Consider the following 19,627-nt stretch of genomic DNA (forward strand, 5'->3'; position numbering starts at 1 on the left):
TGCAGGGTCACACCAGCCTGTGGCACATAGTTTCTATGTGACAGATTTATTGTAGTGCTCTTGTTTCACAACCCTTTTTCTTCTACTCAACTGTCAAAGGAGCAACTGAAAACTCTTAAAGAGGAACTACAGTTCTTTAAAACAACACTCTTTGAAAGCTGGACACTTTGTGCAATACTTAGCAAAAAAATAACAGAAAATAAAAAAAAAACAAAACAAAATTTGAGCAAAACAAAATCAAATTTAATGTTCTTAAATGCAAAAGTAAAAACAAACAAAAACACAAAAAAGCAAAAGAAAATTAACAGAAACAGAACAACTCAAAGTTTCAAGGCAGTCTGCAGAAAACTTGGGGGATTAATCTTTAAATCTACAAATCAAAGGGTTTCTTGTTAATATCTAACTTGCAAGTAGTAAGTACTTTTCTGCTGAGTGTTCAATAAGTAAAGCTAGCTGTCAAAACAAAATCCTATTAAAATAGAAAAATCTAGCACTCATTAGAAGGGATGCGAGAAATACAATGCTCAAATGTTTATAACTTTTTTCTTTACAAAATAGAACTACCAAAGGAATTCAAACTATAATGCTCTTTGAAAATGAGTAAGTATCTTGGCTGCATTATAATGTACCAGTAAGTAGTGCACCATGCATTAAATATTTGGACAGAAGAGATTCAGTTTGATAAAGTAGCAACATATATTCACTCTCTTTCTGGAGTTTCATTTTGACTCTGAAATCCTCCTGGAGTTTCTTTGAAACTCTTTGGTCCATTCCTATTAGAAAGTGGACTTTAAAAGTAATGTTTCTAAAACCTTTGAATTTGACAGCTTGGCCACTGCTCAGTGTGACTTACCTCATCAATGGTGTTAAAAGTTATGCTGGCATGCTACTACTTACAAGACCTTGACTTTTAAAGGCCTAATCCTCAACTATATATGTAGTAATGAATATTAATTGATCAAACAATTTACTGCCAACTAAAACATTAGTATTTCTCAACTTTTCTTCCATACTACTGAGTCTGGGGTAGAGAAGATCAGGGGAATGGGTAGGAAAAACAACAACATAAAACCCAAGAAAATTAATGAATTCAGCCTGATATTTTTCAGAAAATTCCAGTTTTTGCAGACAACATTCAATGGAACAAGTGTTAGTCTCATAAGTGAAAGCATGCTTCAATTTTACCACCATCCAGAGGGTCTAGTTAATGCAATCTACTTAAGATTTCAGGGGATTTTAAACATGTTTTAAATGAAATAACTTAAAGGAACATAAAATTGGTTTAACATTGTGGGATTTCAAACATTTGAACATGTCAGTTGCATCCCAGAATATAAAACCTTTTTCACTTCTCATTTAGACTAAGACAAACACTTGTGAAAATTGGCGCAAAATGAGTTTTACACTAACAAAAATGTTTCTACTTCTGTCACTCAATTATCTATTCCATACAAAAAGCACGAGCAAGTTATTTGTGGGACTTGTTGGTTTTGAAGGAAACCTGTAAGATTTTGTCCCCCAGGCGGTAGCCATTAAGACTTGCTATGGCCATTGCAGCTTCTTCATAGTTTGTCATGGTCACAAAACCAAAACCTTTGCACTTGTTGGTGTTGAAATCTCGAATAACTTTCACATTGGTAACCGCACCAAAGGGGCCAAACATCTGCCAGAGGATTCCCTCATCAGCATCTTGACCAAGGTTGTAGATGAAGATACACCAGCCAGAAGATGCGTTTCCTGGAACATTTACACCAGAAAGCCCACTCATGTGATCTACACCCATAGGAGAGAACCTAGCAAATAAAAAGCACAATATTTCATGTAAAAGTTCAATTCAATTAAGCAAATAAACTTGAATGGGAAGCAACTGAGAATGAATATTTTCTACATGGACATCAAAACCGCCAGAAAGAAATGTTTCCCCATTCAAATTGACAATCAAATTGACAGCTGCCAGGAAAAAAAAAGTTAAGTATTCCAACTACTGTATCAATAGGGAACTATCTTTAGAAATAGGTAGGCAACAGAACAGTTGCAAGGTAAGATTACGTGATCACCTTCACAGGGGACCTGGATCGATCTTTGAAACTCAGCTAGGCTGGGTTTCCACTAAGAGTGCTCCATGGCATCGGTGCAGAATCGCTCCAGTGAAGATAACGGGCAGCACCTCCCCAGAGGCCCCAGCTTGCTTCAAGCCACCCTCAGGCATCTCCAACTTGTTTCACTCAAGTAGTTTGCACCCCCATAGCCTCCTTTTCTTGCCCTTAAGAAACATTGGGAACTCTTAAGTCAAAGGGTTTCTTTGGGTTTGGGTGTGGGTGTGCGTTTAGTTTTTAGGAGTAGAGCTGATGTGTTTTAAGTGAAATTTCTTTTTTTGTGGAACAGAACAAAACCTACTCCCTTTCCCACCATAAAGGCAGCAGGTGCAGGCAAACACTCCCAATACCAGCAGGCTACTAAATAAGCCACAGTCATGCATACTCACAGCTATTAGGCAGCTAAGGAAATATTGGCACTTCCTCAGTCAATTCTCAGTGGCTGGGATGCCCCACATCTCTAGCTACAGAATTTAAATCTTGGGGTTTTATTCCTTAATACCAGTTATGCAGCTATTTTAACTGCAGTAGCTGCCAAACATCAAATTAGTAAACCATGTTTAAGTATACAGTTTTCCAATTTCAGTATGCATATATGGTTTTCTTCTTATTGGCTTTACACCAACTTCATACCAAGAAAAATTTTCTGAAGTAGATTTTTTTAAATCACGTACCCAATCTTCCTGAACTCTGCCTCCTACATAATACCCCAGCAGTATTTATACATAACAAAAAGCAAAACCCCTCTCCTTTCTATGCCTTGCTTTGTATTATTTTCTTTTAACCTATAACCCACCTCTTTAATTCCCCTTTATTCTATTTCTGGTCTCCATCCTAGAAATTAAAAGCTTCAGAGTACTTCAATGCAATATTACGGTTGCACAGCTAAGCACTCAAAGGTCAGGAAATGTGAAAGTTACAAGTTAAAAACTCAATTTGTTCCCTTGTGCTTATGTATTATTTAAAAACTGAGGTCATGTGATTGTAGAAATATAATTATACTATACCAGGGGTTCCCAAACTGTGGTGTACCACTGGTGATATGCAAACCACTTAAAAGCGGTACACGTGCTGCTCTCTGCCAAGAACATGGCGGTGGCAGTTCCTGATTCTCTGCTGACCTGGAGAAAACAGGGAATGGATGTCTGGGCAGTGAATACCGCATTAAGTGCCAAACACTTCCCCATTGACTTTTTCTTGCCCTGCATAAAGATAGGAGCTGCTGCTGTCTTTATATAGAAGGGTGGGGCTCAAGGCAACGTGTATCAGAGGAAGGGGAGCAGAGCTGCAGCAGCACACACGTTCACGCAGGGAAGTCAGCTCATGTTCAGCATGGCACTTTGGTCAATGCACTCATACAAGAGAACCACTCAGTCACTGTCTCCCCCACCCCAGGTTCTCCAGTGCTCAGAGTTCATTTCCTTGGACTCCTAAGCTATTAGGCCCTCCTGTACCCAGAGCAGGGGGACTCTAGGTAGTACAGACCCCCTTCCCCTCCATCACAGCATAGCTGCTGCCAACTGCCTGGAGTTGGCCAGAGCTGACCTGGTTCAGCCAGGCTGCAGCCCAGCCACTACCTGATGCTGGTGTTTCCAGAGCACAGTGCAGACACACCTGAGCTCATGCTGCACATACTCACTGCCGCTGCCACTGTTGGCCAGCCCCAAGCAAATCCAAGTTTGGGAATCCTTGTACTATAGTAAAACTGAAAAAGCAGTTAAGAGTATCAGAATGTGAATGAGACACACTAACCCGTGTGATTGAATGATTATGTGACATATCTACTATTTATTTTGTTTTTATATAAAGTGTTCCTGTGTTTGCATGCTTTATACGCTTACTTTTTCTGACAGACACCTTCAGCTCTCTAGCTTCTTTCCATTTGAGTAATGATAGTAGGATGTATTTATCTTAATATCCGGAAAGTTTTCATCTCAACAGATCACCAGTCTTGGGTTCCTGCTCACAAGTACAGGGAGCAGAAAATCACTGTGCTCAGAATTGCATGACGTTGGTTCCAGCAGTCAGCGCAGCTCTGAACCTGCTTGCTATAAAGCCTCAGGGTCTGCCCACAAGCCCAGATCAACAGTACTTCAAGGATTGGAAACACTTGTAGAAGAGCGGCTGGGGGTTGAACGCAGGAAGACAACAAATCTAAATGCATATTACAGGCAAAGTAATTTAAAATACAAAGTACCTCTGTTCTTTGGATACACTGATTTTCTAACAGATTTTCCTCTCTTCCTGCTTTGACTCAAAAACATTACAGGTTTATTACAAAAAAAAAAAAGGGGGGGGGGGTAAAACCACCCCTAGAAGACTTGAAAAGTCATTTCAAAAAACCAACCGTAGGAAAAATCACCTCACACACAATCTCTCTCTTACCCAGATCTACCACAATTCTAAAGTGAAGCTATACTTTGCAAGTTCACATGACAAAGAAACCTTTCACAGAAGTTTCCAGCTAGTTAAAAATCAACCATCAAAAAAGAAATTTGCAAAAGCTGCAGTAAACGTGGTATAGGATTAGACCTATACGGAAGGCTAAATTTAACGTTTAGACTTGCATCCAGCCAGAAGCATCACACAAGACACCCAGCATGAGTGAGACCACTCACACGATGAGTGAAGCGGGCTCCTACTGCAGTTCCACTGACCCAATAAATCTCTGTGCCTAGCCCGGACTGAAGGCCCGCACAAGACGGACGTGCGACCTCCTGGTTAGCTTGGGATAACAGCCTGTGCGTAGCCAGGTACGTAATGCCTCTTTGTCCTACAGGAAAAGATCTTTTCGACCACACAAATTTGAGATGACTCTTAGGAAGTTATACTTGTCAGGTATGTTTAAAAGCCTGTCTGATTTGGGCAAACATCACTAAAGCCCACAGAGTTCCAAGGTGTTTCAGAGAAAACTTCTTTTAAATTCCATTAATACTGTAATTTGAACAATCTCAGTCTTACACTTACTGCTGGTGTCCTCATTTTAGTTGCATTTATTTTTATACTCTCTTCCACATTGCTTTTTCAATCCTCCCTAAGCATCTCTAGATGATGTTGTCTATGGATGGTTCTTTTAAGTCATGCTAACCTCAAAACTCCAACATCTTGTGACATTAAGTATTAACACAGTATAAGTATTTTTAAAATTTTAATATTTTTCACTTTATAAGCTTCTCATATGAGCGACCTTTTGCTCTGCTGTTATGAGACAGACTGCTTCATTTAATAGATTCTGGGATTACTTTAACACACTAGAGGACATGTCTCAGAAGTGACGCTCTTAGCAATTTATTTTTAGTTCTCTGAAAGTCCTCTAAATTCTTTTTGCTGAATTCTTTTCACTGCAATCTGAGAACAGCTATACACAGCATCACAGGTGGAAGCAATCCCACAGCTTACATAATGCTAATAAGCAATAATATTATTTTTAATAGTAGCCTACACTGCCTTTGCACATGAGCTTGGCATCTTTTTATTTTTGACTAGTTCCACAAAAATCAGGAGTTCAACTACACTGACACTGGCCATGTCCAGTGTTTTCCCCACAAGCAATTTTTTCCCCTATAACCTGATGCAGACAGGAATGATCTACTCTGTACAGAACAAGTCTTGTTAAGTATTGAGTGACACAAGCTTTAAGTCTGAAATAACAGGGTATTAAATCAAACAGCCATGTATCAGAGAGCAGCAGCAATCGAAATAAGGGGGTTCAGCACCACGTTCTTCTAGAACTCAGATGAAATACTACTCTGCTTGAAATGTTTTCTTATGTGACATTCCCAGCATCCCCAACACAGACAACGTGCATCCAAATTACAAATTGACTTAAAAGTTGAAAGTTTGAACAGTTTCACTGGAGTGAAACAACACAGGTGCGTGGGAGCCATCCAGACAATAATGTCAGTGACAGGGTTGAACACTCTAGAGTCTTCTCATACTTTCCCTTGACCAAAGAATTATCAAGAAATAACAATTCCCCTTCAGGCATTTGGACTCTGGTATCAATAGCAGCATGGCCATTAGCATAAGTGGGAACTGGCACCAACCCTGAACAAGTCTGAAAGCAAAGCCAGCTGAACTGGGAATATTTTTGAGATTTGAAAAAACATTCTTCTAGCATAAAGCTCTGGTGAACTGTACAAGCACATGACTTCTAGGGACTTTGGCCAGCCTTCTCTAGCTTTAGGAAACTCCTTAATTTCATCAGAATTCAACACCAAAAGACCTGCTATTCCATTTAAGTAAACAACTTAAAAACAAACACACACACACACACACAAAACACCCCAGGTGTTTTATCTATCCTCCAAACAATCCCATGCTGCAGGGTCAACCCTCCTGCATGGAAGCAAAGAGCGCTTTGGACCATGTCTCAGAATTAGCAGGCCAACCTAGCACTGCAGAGGGACAAGGCATTAAAATCAGTTCCTGATATGAGCCACAAATACCACTGGAACTACAACAGATTAACAAAACATTAAAGAAAGTGTCTGATCAGTATCTGTAGAAAGTTAATAATTACAAATTAGAGATACTAAAGGCTTAATCCCGGATTTACGGGGATACAATGGAATGAGATGAAGTGTAATCAAAATGTCAGTTTAAGTATTCAACCTCTACATAGCAGAGACTACAATTGTAATTTATACAGGCTGTGAGCTCTTCAGAAGCAGCTTATGCTTCCATCATGTTTTGTTCACTACACAAAACAAACAAGACTCAGTCCAAGCTAAGGTTCCTAAACTCTACCACAGAATGAATAATTATAACTCACAAAGTTCAGCATCTTTAAGGAAAACTCACTAGAAAAAACTTGCAGTTAACACCAAAAGCAGGAAGAAAAATAAGGGCTGTGGGATGGTACATGCGTTGTGCATATGTGTGCATAAGTGCATGCATGCCCATGTGATTGAGGAAAGGACGTTTTAGAGTAAGTGTTAAAGCTTTTGCAAGTCTGTGACAAGACACAAAGAGACTGACAGTTCTTGTCCGAGTCAACTGATGAATCAACCTGTGCCAACCTAAAAATCTTCACCTCTTTCTCCATCAGCAAGCCTACAACTAGGAGCAGAAGTTGGCCAAAATGCATTCACAAATAAGCACTGGGCACAGACAACTTAAGCAGACGTAGCTACCACAGAAGCAGGAATGAAAGAGAGACAGAACATTTCCTTTTATTTTATACCTACTTGTGAAAACTCATGCCTGTAGAAACACAGAAAATGCACGCAAATACCATTAACGCTGCTCTTAATGGTACAATAAAAGAACAACGAACAAACCAAAGTGGAACCAAACAATGGCGAGGACAATGGTTCGTCTAGCTTGGAGGTGTCGTCGAGGTTAAGTTGGCCTATGGCCTGCGTCAAAACCACTTCCATAAAGAAAAAAAATACAGGTCATTGTCATAGGATACTCCCTTCTGAAGGGAACAGAAGGCCCAACATGCTGACCAGACCACCTTCTTTGGGATGTCTGCTGCCCCCCTGGAGCCCAGATTAAAGATGCAAAGAAAAAACTTCCTGCCCTGACACAGCCCTCAGATTACTGTCCATTATTCACTTTTCAGGTAGGCAGCAATGAAGTTGCTAAAAGAAGTTGGAGTGCAAGAGAAACTTCAGGGCCTTGGGATGACTGGTTAAGGGCTCAGGAGCACAAGTAGTGTTCTCCTCTATCCTTCCAGTTGCAGGGAAGGATGAGGGAAGAGACAGGCAGAGCCAGCAGATCAATACCTGGCTCTGAGCCTGGTGTCACTGGCAGAATTTGGGGTTTTTTTGATCATGGGTCCGTCTACATGACACCAGGCCAGCTGACAACAGATGGGGCGCACTTGTCTCGAAGGGGGAAAAGGATCTTTGCGCAGGAGTTAGCAGGGCTCATTGAAAGAGCTTTAAACTAGATCTGAAAGAGGGAAAGGGATAAAACCAGGCTCGCTAGAGATAAGCCTGAGGGCAGCACACCAATGTTTGAGGGTCGGTGTGCTAACAAGGTCCTTCTGTCTGCCATCTCAGTGGAGGTAGAGGATGGAGATCCATGCAACAGCAAAGATACAAGGGTTATTGACGTATTAGAAACCATGCAAGTGCCTGAGAACAGTCATGTAGGAACTAGGACTTCCTCCCCAAAAAAAGGCGGCAGGATCAATAGCCCAACCAAAGTGCATCTACACCAACGCCCACAGTGTGGGCAACAAACAGCAGGAGCTGGAAGCCACTGTGCAGCACGAAAACTGTGATATAGTTGCAATCACAGAAATATGGTGGGATGACTTGTATAACTGGAGTGCTGCGATGGATGGCTATAAACTCTTCAGAAGGGATAGGCAAGGCAAGGCAGGAAAGGCAGTGGGGTAGCTCTGCATGTTAGAGAGTGCTGTGACTGTCTAAAACTTGATGGTGACGACATGGTTGAGTGTTTATAGGTAGGAATGAGGGGGAAGGCCAACAAGGCAGGTATCATGGTGGGAGTCTGTTATAGATCACCCAACCAGAATGAAGAGGCACATGAAATATTCTATAAGCAGGTGGAAGAAGCCCCACTATCACTAGCCCTTGTTCTCGTGGGGGACTTGAACTTACCACTACAATAGAGCAGAGATGGAACAGCCTAGGAGTTTCCTGGAGTGCGTGGAAAAGACCTTCATGACACAGCTGGTGAGGGAGCCAACTAGGGAAGGTGCCCACTGGACTGTTGTTTGCGAGCAGAGAAGGACTTGCTGGTGATGTGATGGCTGGGGGCAGTCTTGGGCATAGCGATCATGAAATGATAGAGTTTTTGGTTCTCAGAGAAGTAAGGAGGGGGGTCAGCAGAACTGCTACCTTAGACTTCCAGAGGGCAAACTTTGGCCTGTTTAAGAGACTGGTTGACAGAGTCCCTTGGGAGGCAGTCCTGAAGGGCAAAGGAGTCCAGGAAGGCTAGACATTCTTCAAGAATGAAGTCTTAAAAGGCACAGGAGCAGGCCATCCCCATGTGCCCAAAGACAAACTGGCAGGGAAGACCACCGGCCTGGCTGAACAGAGAGCTTTGGCTGGAACGCAGGAGAGAGAACAAAAAAAAAAGTTTATGGCCTTTGGAAGAAGGGGCAGGTAACTCAGAAAGACTACAAGGATGTTTTGAGGTTATGCAGGGAGAAAATTTACAACTTAACCTGGCTACTGCCACAAAAGACAATAAAGTGTTTCTATAAATACATCAGCAACAAAAGGAGGGCTAAGGACAATCTCCATCCTTTCTTCGATATGGGGGAAAACATAGTGACAAAGGATGAGGAAATGAGGAAAAGGCTGAGGTACTTAATGCCTTGTCTCAGTCTTTAACAGTAAAACCAGTTATTCTCAGGGTACCCAGCCCCCTGAGCTGGAAGACAGGGATGGGGAACAGAATGAAGCCCCCATAATCCAAGGGAAAATGGTTAGCAACCTGCTACACCGCTTTGACACACACAAGTCTCAGGCCAGATGGGATCCACCAAGGGTACCAAGGGAGCTGGCAGAAGTGTTCACCAAGTGACTCTCCATTTATCAGCAGTCCTGGCTAACCAGGGAGGTCCCAGTTGACTGGAGTTTAGCAAATGTGATGCCCATCTACAAGATGGGCCAGAAGGGGGATCCAGGGAGCTACAGGCCTGTCAGTCTGGCCTTGGTGCCAGAGAAGGTTATGGAGTGGATCATCTTGAGTGCCAGCACGCAGCATGTACAGGACAACCAGGCGATCAGGCCCAGTCAGCATGGGTTTGTGAAAGAGAGGTCCTGCTTGACAAACCTGATCTTCTATGACAAGGTGATTCTCTTAGTGGAGGAGGGAAAGGCTGTGGATGTTGTCTACCTGGATGTTAGTAAAGCCTTTGACTTTTTGACAGTTTCCCACAACATTCTCTTAGAGAAACTGGCTGCTCATGGCTTGCATGAGCATACTCACCCTTGGATAAAAAAAAAAAAAACTAACTGGTGGGCTGGCTGGGCCCAAAGAGTTGTGGCAAATGGAGTTAAATCCAGTTGGCAGCTGGTCACAAGTGGTGTTCCCCAGGGCTCAGTGTTGGGGCCAGTCTTGTTTAATATCTTTATCAATGATCTGGACGAGGGGATCGAGTGCACCATCAGTAAGTTTGCAGAAGACACCAAGTTGGGCAGGAGTTTTGATCTGCTTGAGGGTAGGAAGGCTCTGCAGAGAGACCTGGACAGGCTGGATCAACAGGCCGAGGTCAATTTTATGAGGTTTAACAAGGCCAAGTTCCGGGTCCTGCACTTGGGTCACAACCCCACCCAACGCTACAGGCTTGGGGCAGAGTGGCTGGAAAGTGCCTGGTGGAAAAGGATCTGAGGGTGTCCATCTACAGCCAGCTGAACATGAGCCAGCAGTGTGCCCAGGTGGCCAAGAAGGCCAACACCATCCAGGCTTGTGTCAGCACTGGTGTGGCCAGCAGGAGCCGGGCAGGGATGGGGCCCCTGTGCTCGGCCCTGGGGAGGCCCCACCTGAGCCCAGCATTCGAGGTTTGGGCCCCTCGGGACAAGGAGGACATTGAGGGGCTGGAGTGTGTCCAGAGAAGGGCAGCGGGGCTGGGGCAGGGTCTGGAGCACAAGTGTGCTGGGGAGCAGCTGAGGGAGCTGGGATTGTTTAGCCTGGAGCAGAGGGGGCTGAGGGGAGACCTTATCCCTCTCTGCAACTGCCTAAAAGGGGCTGTAGTGAGGGGGGGGTTGGTCTCTTCTCCCAAGTAGCAAGTGATAAGATGAGAGGAAATGGCCTCAAGCTGCATCAGGGGAGGTTTAGGGTGGATATTAGGAAAAATTTCTTCACCAAAAGGGTTATCAAGCACTGGAACAGGCTGCCCAGAGCAGTGCGTGAGTCATATCCCTGGGGGCATTTAAAAGACACAAACATGTGCTGAGGGGCATGGCTTAGAGGCAGAGCCTGTAGTGTTAGGTTAACGGTTGGACTTGATGATCTTAAAAGTCTTTTCCAACCTAAATAATTCTATGCCTCTATGATTCTAACTGGTCATTAAAATTTAGTTTCACCTGCAGCTATTAACATATACATTAATCATTTTTACTATTACTGAGTGATCATTATAGGACAGAATTAAAGTTATTTGGTATCTTAGTTATGGATGTGACAGTTATTTGTGTTGCTTATTCTGATAGATCTTAAGTCTGCTATTGTTTTTAAGGGCAAGAATGGTGATGAAAATGTCCAATTACATTAAGAATGAAAACATGAGACGTAAGCCTCAAGATTTTACTAGGACCAGCACACACTGAAGCCCTGGATGACACAAAAGACAAATGCGTAAGTTTTTTAATAGTTCACCTAACTGCCAACAGTGTAGAATTTCATTCCTCGGTGTGGCTTAGAAGGTTTGGGTGCAGAGATCTGGACAAGTGTTTCAGGGAAACTAAATCTTGTTTGAGGAGCTGCCTGCGTTAAACTTGCCTGGGCTACAGCAGAAGAGAATCAGAACAACTGAGGTTGGCAGGGACCTCTGGAAATCCTCTAGTAAACCTCCCTGCTCAAAGCAGGGGCACCTAGAGCAGGTTGCTCAGGCCCGTTCCAGCCAGGTTTTGAGCATCTCCAAGGATGAACACTCCACAGCCTCTTTGGGCAACCTGTTCAATCACCCTTAGTGTAAAACAACAGATGACTATGAAGTAGTAATTCTCACTAGAGACACATTACACCTGCTGTTCTTAAAATGCTGAACTAAAGCATTATGGAAAGGTCACAGCAATACTGGAACAGTAGCACTGCAAAAAGCTATTTGAGTTTTTAGTCCAATTTTGCTAGGCTAATTGGATAGCTCAGAGGAGGAAAAGAAAAAAGTTTTCAGCAGGGAAACACTACTCTCAGAAACTCATGAACACATCTCAAAACAAAGCCAATTACTTACGTGCAAGACAGTAAATACAATGCCTTTTCCAGAACACAGACCAACTATCAACACCCTCCTCTAAGCAACTAATGCAATTCAAATTCAAGCAATTAATTTTCAAAGCAACTAAGGCAATTCTCAAAGGCAAAATGCATATCATCTTCCACAGCTCTGGAAGCAGACAATATGTTGCAATTACTCAATAATCCAGGAAAGACAGAACACTGCACAGCTCAAGATGTAGGAAGAAATCCCACAGAATCTCTTAATCAGAAATAAGATTTTCCTATTTTGTTATGGCACCTCCCTGCTGGAACCAATGGTTCAGAGCTTTAATTACATTGCTAAATTGTATCTGCATTCGGAGATATGAACTACAGAATGGGGATCTGTTGAGACAGGCATCTACCAACACCCATCTGGAATTGGCTGCTATCTACCGTCTCACTATACACTCAGTTGTAGAAATAGACACCATAGTGTATGTACCTTTACATAATTAACTTCAATATAAATTGTACAATAAGATTTTACTTTAATCATATTTTAATTCAACAATTTATTTACATAACACTGCAGGACATATAGTGCACTATATTCATTCACACATGCTGCAATGAAGTTATTACTGCACAGCTGCATGAGTACAGTTTCCCAGAGGGACACAGGAATAGTAGGACAGCCTTAAATGCATTATTCTTCCTAACCTACCTGAATCTTTGCGCCTGGTGATGCACTGGCCCTCCAAACCGTCTAGCTGGTGAATGACACAGCTGCGATAACAGTGCCACATTTTTGTTCTGGTTAGGATTGGCTGCAAACTTCACTGTAATGGGTTCGGAGGAACCTGGGGGTTTGTGACCATTGAAATTTGTGATTGCCTCTTCTGCTTCTGACCTTTTGTCAAACCGGATAAATGCGACCCCTCTGGACAAACCTTTTAACCAAACCAATAAAAAAAAAAATATATTGAAGTTCAGGGTAAACTCAAAATAACTTTGAAAGAAAAAAAAAAGTTGAAAGCTGTGACCATAGAAATATTTAATTTCTCCACATTTACTAATGTTTCTTCAGCAGCTAGAGGATAAAGTACAAAATTAAGAAATAAAACACAAATTAACACATTAATTTCAGCTATAACAACCACAGTGACTAAAACACTTAAAAATAAAAAACAATACAGTAGAATTCCATGAAATCCATCACCAGCTGACATTTCCATTAACAAAAAGCCTCCCAACATTTAAAATGAATTCCACAAAAAAAATAATTCCAGTCAGTTAAAAACAAAACCAAATCCCTTAGCTTTGATTACTTTATCACTAAAAAGCATCTGCAAGCACAAAATTGACACTGGTTTTTCCAAATGCTTTCAGTTTTCCATGTTGAAAACACACTCTGGTTTGTAGAGTCAGACCTTCATGCCCTCATCTAATGAAGTAGTTTAACCTTCTGTAATGAAGGGATCACAATTTCATCTACATCATGGCCATTATTTCTAGCTGTCACATAATCAATTTTTAATGAATTAAAAATAAGGTAAGAATTACCTCATGGTAACTGTACTGAAGCAATTACACTGCCGTTAAATATTTGCATCTTTTTTTTTTTCCAGTCCCAGACCTCAAGCCCTGGATGCTGTTATCCTTCCGACTGAGGTAGAGGTTACGCCTTATCTCTTCCCACCTCCCACCTCCACCCCCCATCCCTTCTCATCTGTGACTTGACCACAAATCTGGAAATATTCTTTATCACAGTGATGCTAAAAGGGTACATTTTGTTTACCTTTCATTCCAAAGCAGGTGTTATGGCTAGACTAATTCTAGGACTTTACCAGCTCTGCTCCAGAAAGGGCCATGTCAAATACTTTCATGTTGTTTCTACTCTAGACCCACGTAGGGCAATCTTCAGAGGTTGTTACAGAAGGTGTTTAAGCTTATGATAAATCAAAAAGTTGTTTATAACAATTGAACATTATTTCCTGTATTTCACAGAAGGAAATGCAGCATGACAAAAACCTGAGCAAAAGGGAATCCAGCCCCTATGACTACCCATAGAATGGTCTCTAGGAAAGGAGTGTTTTCATTTCGGGCACTGGGAGAGCTTCCATAAATAACAACTCATCTTGTTTACTGCATGTTGTTAAGTATGCAGGGTCACACAGAGATAGCCTACTTCCTAAGTCACTGCACTTTCTGAAGACAAGAACTGCAGAAGAACAGTGGGAGATGGCTAGCACCAACTGTGCAGCTGGTGTTTCTACAGTGATCTGGAAAGGAGTTCACCTGGGAAGAAGTTATTTCATTTTTTTATTTCTTGCTGGTTACTTCCATACCAGGGGGCTGTACCAGACTGGCTCATCAAATTAGAGCTGATGGCACTATATGCTCCAATACCATTGAGACTACCCTTCTGTGCTGGGAGGAAGCATATACCCCACCCTGGAAAGGCACAGGACAGCAGCATCACCCAGAAGCCAGCAGGGACTATCCCAAAAGCTCAACATACTGTTACTTCTCCACTTCCACACTGTTCATCTTAGCATTTGTCTCTTGACATATCATAGGGTTAAGTATAAATATCCTAGAAAGCATATTTTAAAACAGATTAATTCTCAAAAGGCAGACAACAGCCTCTGCTGAGAAGGTACATCTAGTAGCACAAGTTAAAATTTGTCCTAACTGGGACTAGATCAAGATAGGAAACACAGGTTTTAAAGCCAAGGCATGCCTACATTCTTGAAGCAAAGTGCTGTGCATGCATTAAGCTTTATAACATAAACAGAATACATTCTTCAAACAATACATTATTAAGGTTATTTGAGAGCAAGCAGTATATTCTGAGCTGACACAGAATTAGACAGAATCATGCCTCAGCACACTCAATGAAAACTATATTATTCCTGAGAGGTTTTAGTTGTATGACTTCTGTCATCTCATTTCACAGCTCCGCCAAAGACAGATGCTCGCTATCTATACTCCACTGGCAGCCAGAGACAGATGACTATTTTGGACACTTGTGTTAATAAGTTTTCTGTGCTCTAGAAGTCTTTCTTGCTTCTACCTGTAGTTCTCACCTAGATAACTGGCTCTAGAGACAGAACCACACAGGTATCAGTCGGACAAAATGAATCCTTCTCTCTAGGAAAGGAAGGATAGGATTTTCCTTGCTCAACATGTATGTACAGTGTCAGTACCCAGATCTCACCTGGTCACCTCAGATTTTTTTTTTTTTCCTTTCTTACACGCAATCCCATTCACAGTGCTGTCTGAGCAAATCAAAACACCGAAAAGCAGGCACCTATGCAAGGAGCTACCTCTGATGGAGATACTTAACACTGTAGACTTTAGCATTCAGTCGCATCAATCCCACCAAAAGCTGCTGATGGCCTACTCTACCTTACAGTAAGTTCCTCAAAGAGCACAGAAGTTGGTGCTTAATGACTGTGTATAAATGTCCATACTACCATATAAAAGTGTTAAATGTGCAATTGCTAGAATTAGATTATCTTCTATTCTAATATAGGACATGCATAATCAATGAAAAAGTGTATTTGCGGAAGTTCTCTCCAAATTCATACATGACATGGGCTACTGGAAAAAAAAAAAACCACAGAATGCCTAAGGTTACAAGCCATACTCTTCAGTTATACAGTCTTGAATAATTAGGCAGGAAATTAAAACTCTGTGAAAACACATTGTAACAGTGAGTCAGAATTAACATTATAAAGGAAATCCTTAACTTTGGTCTCTCCTGAGCAGAGTACTTAACTAAGCAACTTCTCCATTTTCTTTCTTCCTTTTTTTAAAAGAAAAAAAAAAACAAAAAAACCAAACAAACAAACAAAATACATTCAGAGAATTCAAGAGGGTAGCACTAAGTGTATTAAGTTCATTCTTTTGGTTAGCAGTAACCACAGAGCACTGACTGCAAGACACCTCAAATATTTTAAAATATGAGGAAATCGTGTGAGTGAGTTCCAAGCAGGTATAAAAGCCAAAACACATTATTGTTTTGCTTTTTAATATATAACTATGGCCTGGAATTTACCTGTGGATAATAGCTGCATTTGTGTAAAGGTAATGTTAGCACTCCAGGTTACAAACATTGCCCAGAAGCACACTGCACTACAGCAATATCAAGTGTCAGAGAAAGAGAGTAGATTTAGCAAGTCAGCAGCTCAGCCTGGTAAAACTGACTACAAGAACATAAAATATGATACGAGGTTTAGACTGTAAGCTAGCAAAGGAGGCAGCACAAGTCATTCTGTGTTTTAAAAAGGATACACCAGTAAAATTATTTCAGTGGTTGACACCAGATGTCATGGTTAGTTTGTGAAAGTCTAAGTTTAGGAACTACCAGTCTCTGAAAAATGTTAAACATTCTATATGCTACAGTTTTACGAAGCTGGTGCAACAGAACTCACCTGTAGTTTGATCCACAAGCACACGTGAGTTGATGATGCGTCCAAAACGTGAAAACATATCTTCTACATCTTTCTGTGTCATTGATCTTGGTAGTCCACTAATATATAAGTTAGCATCCTTGATAACTTCAGAACTTGGGCGAGCATAGGAAACCTTTAAAAAGAAGGGGGGGGGGGGGGGGGGGGAGTATGTTCAGGGTGTAAATAGCAGAGAGTCATTTATTTTGTCATGAGTCACTTTCATTTATTCCCCACTAAACAATGCAGGCATTTTTTATCAGAGTTCCAAAAAGCAGAACAGGGAGAAGGTGGAGGAAAATTACCAGGAAAAAAGGGAAGAGTGATGTCCCTATGTCACTCCATTAATTTTGGGCTTATCCAACAGCTAAAGAATATAGAGGCATTGCTATAAAGAGACAGCAGAAGACTAATACCAACGCTTCCAACAAATGGATTTGCTACATTGAAGAATCCCTGTCTGAAGTCCTGACTCGGATACCGGACCTGGCAGTAACCACAGATCACACCAAGAGCTTGTGCTGTCAGTATATTTTTTTTAAAGCCTCATAAAAAGATTTTACCAGCTAGAGTGCAGTTTCTATCTTAATTTCTGCTACTAGATAAAGTTACAAATATCACCTATGCAGGTGTGGTTTCCTACACATACAGTACTAGCTATTTTGGAAAAGGAGCGCGTGTGTATTAACACGATTTAAAATAGAGATCATCAAGTATCTGAAATATAGGTGAGTTCAAAAGCCTGGCAACAATTTGGAATGATCCCACCTACTGCTGGGATGGGAAAAATGGTGGGAGTGAAAAAAGGGGAATCTTTGAATACAAAGCTGTTACAAAACCCAAGAGGCTCAAGCAGCTCACTTTACTACTCTTCTCCCAGATTCCACCTTTCTTGCAGCTGGAGGGACACAAGCCTTACCACCAGAATGAAGTTCATTAGAATGCCATTTTCATAGAAGACCGAAAAAAATTTAGACATCCTACCTTGATAGTTTTTGACTGAAGTCTGAGGCCATTCAGTGTATTTATTGCTCTTTCAGCATCTTTTGCAGTAACATAATTCACAAAGCCATAGCCTAAGCTGTGTCCTACATGGAAGAACATTTTTTAAATTAATCCTAACAAAAGAAAGTTATCATCATCAAAATTAAAGGAAATGCAAATGAGAAAAAGTGAACTCAACATAAACATAATCCACACAGCAAATATTTAAATAAGCCAAAGAATTTTGTCAAGGCTGGCATATATCACATGAAGGAGCTCTGAGTTACTGCATTTGCCACTTTGGACATCCCTCTGTATTCAGGGACAGCGTGTATCAGACAGCCGCAGGTGATCCATCAACAGTAAGATATTCAAGGCTAAAATACCAACTCTGAACAGTCTTGTGAACTTAATGGGCGTGGAACAAAGGCAAGAACTTAAAGTTCACAAGTACAAACTCTTGTGGATAAGAGGCAGAAAGCGATCAAGTGTCAATGGATGAACTGCTGGGTAAGAAATCATCAGGCTACTCGTTTGTGTGGCTATTCCAACCTTCTCTCCTGGAGACAAGAGGGGAAAAGTTTTCAATCCTTCATATGTTCATATAGCTAATGAGCAGCAAGTCTCCCAAACACAGGATGAAACTGAAGAGTGAAAAATTCTCTTTAACGCAGACAATTCATGCTTACAAAAAGAATCTGAGCATAATACTACAAATCTTACAGCAAAGGACATTTATTTGTTCTGCTTCTATCTCCAACCTCCACAGATGCTACTAGCAATTATAACACTGCACACTAAGATTATTTTGGGTTGCAGTTTCCCAAGCTCTTATCACTGTAGACCTAAAAATAACTAAAATACTTTCAAGACTGTTGGAGTACAATAAAACGACTCCTGTTCAACAAGAGACACACCTTTTTCAGACAACTTCTCCTTGTCTCAGCCAGATCTATGGGATTTTCTGAAGAAAATTGTAAGCGTGCATAGGAGAATGCGATATTTTACTTTTAAAATATACTATTTTTAAGTTACTATTAAGGTCCATTGTTAGGCTTGAGAACAGTAGAAGACACAACTAATCATTATAGTAGAGGAATCTCTTCTGAAACGTAGCCCTAATCACACAATATGGCTCCGTGATAGCCTTAGCTGGCAAGGAAGTTTTCAGAAAACCAAAGGGAAAAAAAACGACAAAGAGAATGAAGTGGTGATTATTCTAGCACAAAATGTCAGGAAGGGCTAAAGAAAGGGGCTGTAACAGACACTACTGAAGGATTTGAGACCTACGAGTCGAAAAGACACAAGGGATGGAAGGAAGCTCCAAATAACCCTCACAGCGTTATTACTAACAGCGTACCTGACAGACTGACTGCAGAACAACTGCAGCAGCACAACTCCCTGGCATATCCTTTGCATTTGCTTTGTTGTGAATCCTAGTATCCCAGCTGAAACCATGACACTGGTCTAGAGTTAATTTTCTTCACTCTAGCTGGTATAGTGCTGTGCTTTGAAATTAGCATGGAAAAAACAACCTGTTGAGATAACACACAGATGTTTGGGCTGTTGCTGGGCAGCGCTTATACTAGTCAAGGACATGTCTAGCCTCCCATGCTCTGCTGGGTGCACAAGAAGCCGGGAGGGGAGGGGGCACAGCTAAGAGAGTGGATTCAAACTGACCAAAGGGATATTCCATATCATGTAACGTCATGCCCAGTATGCTACCTGGGAGGGGCTGGCCGGGGGAGGGAGGGAGCAATCGCGGCTCGGGGACGGGCAGCGTCGGTCGGCGGGTGGTGAGCGGTTGTATCGGTCGTGTTTCTGCGTTTTGTTCCCTGTTTTCCCTTTCCCTTCCTTTTCCCTTTTATTATATTAACATTACTGTCATTATTATCATAATCATTTATCATCATCATTCTATTGTAGTTATTAAACTGTGCTTATCTCAACCCACAAGTTCTTTTGCTCGTCCAATTCTCTTCCCCATCCCACAGGGGTGGGGGGGTGGGGGAGCGAGCGGCTGCGTGGTGTTCAGTTGCCAGCTGAGGCTGAACCACGACAACCAGTAACTCATCTAAACCCAAATAATGTCACTGCCTGTTTCCTAATACTCTCCTTGTATAAACAGTCCCAGTTAATTTTTACTGTCTGCTAAAGCTCTTAAAGACGACAGATCCCCTTTGTGTTCAACCCTCGTACAGGAACAATATCCTGTTCTCTTACAGACCCAGTGTTAAC

General features: G+C 41.6%; 1 protein-coding gene across 4 annotated transcripts in view; it reads right to left on the reverse strand.

Moving 5' to 3' along the window:
• Window positions 1-221: 221 nt before the first annotated feature.
• ELAVL1 (ELAV like RNA binding protein 1) overlaps window positions 222-19,627 on the reverse strand; it is a 42,209-nt gene continuing 22,803 nt past the window's right edge. For 3 of the 4 annotated variants that reach the window (XM_064469631.1, XM_064469630.1, XM_064469628.1), the window contains 5 exons: window positions 17,390-17,493; window positions 16,388-16,541; window positions 12,673-12,898; window positions 3,104-3,217; window positions 222-1,793 (listed from right to left, as the gene is read on the reverse strand). In XM_064469631.1, coding sequence (XP_064325701.1) covers window positions 1,469-1,793; window positions 3,104-3,217; window positions 12,673-12,898; window positions 16,388-16,541; window positions 17,390-17,493 — 923 coding nt within the window. In that variant the 3' untranslated portion in view covers window positions 222-1,468. The remainder of the gene's footprint in view (window positions 1,794-3,103; window positions 3,218-12,672; window positions 12,899-16,387; window positions 16,542-17,389; window positions 17,494-19,627) is intronic. The other variant, XM_064469632.1, reaches the window with a different exon arrangement.

The sequence above is a fragment of the Phalacrocorax carbo genome, chromosome 19, assembly GCF_963921805.1.
Source record: "Phalacrocorax carbo chromosome 19, bPhaCar2.1, whole genome shotgun sequence".
NCBI classification, from domain to species: Eukaryota; Metazoa; Chordata; class Aves; order Suliformes; family Phalacrocoracidae; genus Phalacrocorax; species Phalacrocorax carbo.